Source organism: Neomonachus schauinslandi, unplaced genomic scaffold, assembly GCF_002201575.2.
Source record: "Neomonachus schauinslandi unplaced genomic scaffold, ASM220157v2 HiC_scaffold_903, whole genome shotgun sequence".
NCBI lineage: Eukaryota > Metazoa > Chordata > Mammalia > Carnivora > Phocidae > Neomonachus > Neomonachus schauinslandi.
Genome location: NW_025409593.1, coordinates 515 through 5,290, shown reverse-complemented (window position 1 = coordinate 5,290; position 4,776 = coordinate 515). Strand labels below are relative to the sequence as shown.

Below are 4,776 nucleotides of genomic sequence, written 5' to 3'. Positions count from 1 at the left end.
GGGGGGGGGGGGGGGGGGGGGGGGGCGGCGGGGGGGGGGGGGGGGCGTCCTGCTCTCTCTCTGAGAGGAATGTGGGCACTCAGAAAAGTGAGCGTTTGTTTGGTGCCGACAAGACCAAACACAGACCTTTCCTTCCTTACCTCAGTCTGCTGACCAGGTCAGACTCCCACCCTCCTGCTTCCTGTTCCCTCTCATGGTGGATTAGGCACGATTAGCAGTCGGGTGACTGTGCAGCCGCCTTCTGGAGGGAAACAGCCCAGTCCTTGCCTACTGTGTCTTCCCTGCCTGCCTTTCTCCAGCGTGTCTCCTCTGCCCTCACACAGAACACTTTATCTCTGACACTTCTGGTCACCAGATGTGGAGAAGGTTTCCGCACACCACACAACTCGCTGCCGCACCAGATGGGTGCCCTACACGTGACTCAGCTTTGACACTGGCTCCCTGCAGATAGCATCGGATCCCACAGGTTAAGGGTTCAGTCCCACCACACGGCCACCCCCGTGTCCCCCGGCAGATGCCAGCCCCGAGTTGCAGGCTTTTGACCAGCGGGCTAGAGGTCAGAGGTCCAGTGACGCCCTCCTTGGATTCGATTATTTGCTAGAGCGTCTCATAGGACTCGGGGACACGCTGACTTAACATTTACCAGTTTGTTAAAGAATATGATGAAGGATGCACACGAACAGCCGGATAAACAGATACGTAGGGCAAGGCCTGGGAGGGCCCTGAGCACAAGAGCTTCTGTCCGTGTGGACTTGGCAAGCATCATCCTCCCGGAATATGGATGTGTTCACGCGCCGGGAAGCTCCCCGAAAGCCATGCTCTGGGGATTTTATGGCGGCTTCGTAACGCAACTCCGATCAGTGGTTAACTCCATTTCCAGCCCCTCTTCCATTGCTGGAGAAGGGTGGGTGGGGCTGAAAATCCAGAGCTTGCAGTCACAGCTTGGCCTTTCTGGTCTCCAGCCCCATCCGCTCACCTCGAGTCACCTCATTAGAACACGAGATGCTCCTCGTATTCTTCTCACGTGGGGATTTGTCAGGGTTTTAGGAGCTCTGCAACAGGGACCTGGAGCCAAGAGCAGTACTTATCTCCTATTACCTCACAGTCCTGACCGAGGAGCTGTGTTCAGAACTGTCGTCATAGCTCTATGTCCCCTGCGAAGCCTTCTCTGCCCGCCCCGAACAGAACTGACTCCTTTGTAGGCTCCGTTCCCTATTCTGCCTCTGCCATTGCCCTGGGAGGACAGGCAGCCCGCCCTCCTGCCCCCCTCCCTTTCCTGTGTGCCTTGGTAAGTGCGGCGTTTCTCCCTCTACGAGGGGAAGCGCCCTCAGTTCAGAGAGGGTGTGTTTGTTTTTATTATTCCTTATATCCTCTGGACTTAGCAGCTTGATCTGTGTTCAGTCAGGGAGCTGAAAGATTGCATTTCCAGAGGAAGCTCTCTTTACCGCCTCTTCTGTTCTTTATAACGTTTAAAATAATTTAGGGGCATAAACATTGCATCCACTACACGGTCTCAAATTGTGCGGCGAACGGCAGGGAACAGTCGTGTCGAGAAAGGCGGGGCAGTGTCGTGTTGAAAGACGTGGGTGTGGCGAGCAGAACGCCTGCATTTTCATCCCTCTGTCCTCGCTGTGTGACCCTGGGCAAGTGACTGCCCACTGTGCAAAGCCAGTCTGTCCTCCTGTGTCCGGGGTGTCCCGGGGCGGGCGCCAGATTGAATCTCTGCTGCGTGTGGAAGTCTGAGGATGGGACACAGGGTCCCGATCCCCGAGCCCAGCACTCCGGGCTCATGAGGAATGTGCCGTTGCAGGAATCCTTGACCTTCAGGGATGTGTTTGTGGACTTCACCCTGGAGGAGTGGCAGCAACTGGACTCCGCTCAGAAGAACCTCTACAGGGATGTCACGCTGGAGAACTACAGCCACCTGGTGTCCGTGGGTGAGGGACGGCTGCGCAGCGTGACTGGGACACGCACGCTCGTGTCACCTCAGCTGCTGCCCGCTCTGGGGCCTCCGGAGCCCGGAATGAGCTGGGGCCTCAGGCTCACCGCTGGGAAGTCAGAGCCCCGTGTGCACCCCGCCCCGGATGTCTGTGCTCTCGCCCTCTTGGTGACTAGTCTGCACTGAGGGGCACAGAGCCGTCCTCGGGGCCCGCACCGAGGCCGGACCGTGTCGGTTGGCAAGGAGAGGCCCTGGTTCTGGAACACGTCTGGCATTACTAACGAAGTCTGTGTCGTTTCCCCTCCTCAGGATACCTCGTTGCCAGCCCGGATGAGGTCTTGAGATCGGGACGAGGAGAAGAGGCCAGGAGGGCAGAGGGAGGGCCGTCGGCGTGGACCTATCCAGGTGAGCCCTCACGCGGCCCGTTGGGCCAGGGCAGGGGACCAGGAGGTCAGCGAGAGCTGGGCGTCAGGGGCAGGCCTGGGGGCTCTTGTCAGAGTCCCTAGACTCGGGGACCTGACTTGGCTTCGATGAAACCAGCCGCCGTGGTGGGCACGTGACACCCCCCCCCCCCCCCCCCTTCCGCAGCCCCCTTGTTCTGCTTGGGGTTCAGGTCCCAAGTCCACGTCCCGGTATCCCGGGTGGCCTTCCCCCTTTCCTGCTCCCCCTCCTTTCTGGAAGCTTTGAGGCTGTTTCTCCTCCCGTGGGCATTTGCCTTTTCCTCAGAAGAGATGTGCTGTAGGTGTGACGCGCCCTCTTTATCTGTCGTCCTGTGGGCCCTTTACATCTAACGCTGGGAGTCCTCTTCAGCCTCGGGGAAGTCATCCCGCCTGGCTTGCTGGAGCTGGTGGGGATCAGAAGCTTTGCTGGTGGCCTCCAGCTCGGCCGGGCCGGGCAGCCTTCGTGCTCTCTCCGTGCTCCTGTCGTGCTCAACCGCGTCAGCCTTCACGGGACCCAGTCCTCGCTTCTCAGTCCCCCCCCCCCGTCTCTTCCAGATGTGACCCGACTCCGCCTGTTGTCAGCTTCCTGCTCTTACCACTGCCTCCCTCCCACTCACCTGTTTTGTCCTCTGTGTCATCTCTGTCTTTCCCCAGAACACAGGGGACCCGGAGAGGACATCCCTCCCGGGCGGCCTGCTTCAGTGAGCGCTGCCTCCGTCCTGGGCACAGCGGCTCTTTGCCTCCTCCGTGGGTTTGGTTGGTTTGGCTCTGAGCCCCTTGTGGGGATCCACACACACTTCAGACGCCGGTCTTCCTCTTCTTCTGGCGCGCTCCCAGCGGCCACCCCGACGGCTTCCCCACAGCCCGCCTCTGCTGGGCTGTGCACCCTCTCTCTGTCGGGGCCTCCTGGGCTCGCCTGCACCTGCCTCCCCCACGGCTGTTCGGGGGTACGGTGTCCTCTTTGTGCTCTGTCAACCCCATACCTGCTGCCGTGTCCAGATCCATCAGCATTTCTGCTCTGCTCGTGGCCTGCTTTTTCCTGCTCTGGGGTTTCCAGGAATTGAACTGGCGGAGTCTCGTTCTCAGTTCAGTGGTGCCCTGGAAGGAGGAAGCGCAAGCTCAGAGGCGCAGCCCCCTCCCTGAGTCCAGTAACCTTTCGTGAACACCTGTTCTGTTGGAAGGAACCGTACCCACGTTGGGTGTGCGTGCAGGGCAGTCCGGGATCCAGGTCATGTCAGCACATTCCCAGCCACGCCTCCACGTTCTGCCTCTTCTCGGGGTTTCTCTTTATAATTCTGCGGATGGGTACCTCCTGGGTCCCGGGAATCCCTTCATACCTGCATTTCTGGAGATTTCTATTTTATCTCCCCTCTATGAAAACTCAGGATTTATCTCACTTCCACCTTGGCCTTCTCCTCAGCTCTGCACAGTGCTTGTTAAGTTATTATTTGTAGTTTTTCTGATGGTTACATATGTAAGTGTAAATAGTAGAGCTCAGCTTCTATGTCTGCATTCCATTTGGTAACTCCTTCTAAACCTAGGTAAGTGTCTGTGGCTTATTCTCTGCCTAGAACACAGAACCCCAGAGAGAATGCCTGCATCTTATTCTTACTGTCCCGGTGTGGGGCTGGTGGAACATTCCATAAACAATCTTTCCTTTTGGAGGAGGGCAGAGGAAGGAGGTTTGGTGCTCATCCACAGCCAGGGGTCACTGGCTCCGGCTTTGGAGCTCGCAGCCCAGACTGGATTTCTGGCTTCTTGGCTTGCTAGCTGTCCCTCTGCACACTCGCCTCAGAGCCTCTTTGCCTGCTTGTAGAGTGGGGCTGATGCTAGAACTTACGGGGTTGTCAGAGTTTAATGAGTGGATGAATGTAAAGCACCAAAACTGGTGCCTCGACCCCCGGGAGCTTTCGGTAGTGGGTATCACTATTTTTATTGTTGTTTTTAATAAAACATGTCTTACTACAGTCTTTGTTAACCCAAGGCATTCACATAGTGACCTGTGGACCCCGCAGGATCCTCACTGTTAGGCCCCACCTGATGGAAATTGTTCCAGAAAGCCCCGGGTGGTCCTGGTTCTGTGCACTGTGAGGGACACTGCAGATAGCCCGACGCCCATGGCCAGGTAGGATCCACCGTGTTAAATATCCCCTGCGAAGAGTTCAGAGGCTCGGGAGACACGGCCAGGCCTCACCGAGGAGCATGGGGTCGGGCGGAGGAGACGACAGGAGCAGGTGGACAGCTTTTTCTCTTCCGCCATTCCTCCAGACTTCAAGCTGCTTCGGGACTGCATAGTCCCCTGGGCCTATAGGAAATTTCTGGCAGGTCCCAGCAATTCTCTGGTTGTTCTGATGGGGCTCCTGGGTGACTCAGTCAGTTGGGTGTCTGACTCTTGAT

The 4,776-nt window shown here is 57.7% G+C and overlaps 1 protein-coding gene across 1 annotated transcript in view; it reads left to right on the top strand.

Annotated features, from left to right (window-relative positions):
• The window catches only part of LOC110579837 (KRAB domain-containing protein 4-like), a gene marked incomplete at its 3' end in the record, with an annotated part of 9,508 nt that extends 5,042 nt beyond the window's left edge, over positions 1-4,466 (top strand). Inside the window, exons 4-6 of the mRNA XM_021689506.2 lie at positions 1,811-1,937; positions 2,249-2,344; positions 4,364-4,466. Coding sequence (XP_021545181.1) covers positions 1,811-1,937; positions 2,249-2,344; positions 4,364-4,466 — 326 coding nt within the window. The remainder of the gene's footprint in view (positions 1-1,810; positions 1,938-2,248; positions 2,345-4,363) is intronic.
• Between the last annotated feature and the right edge of the window lie 310 nt (positions 4,467-4,776).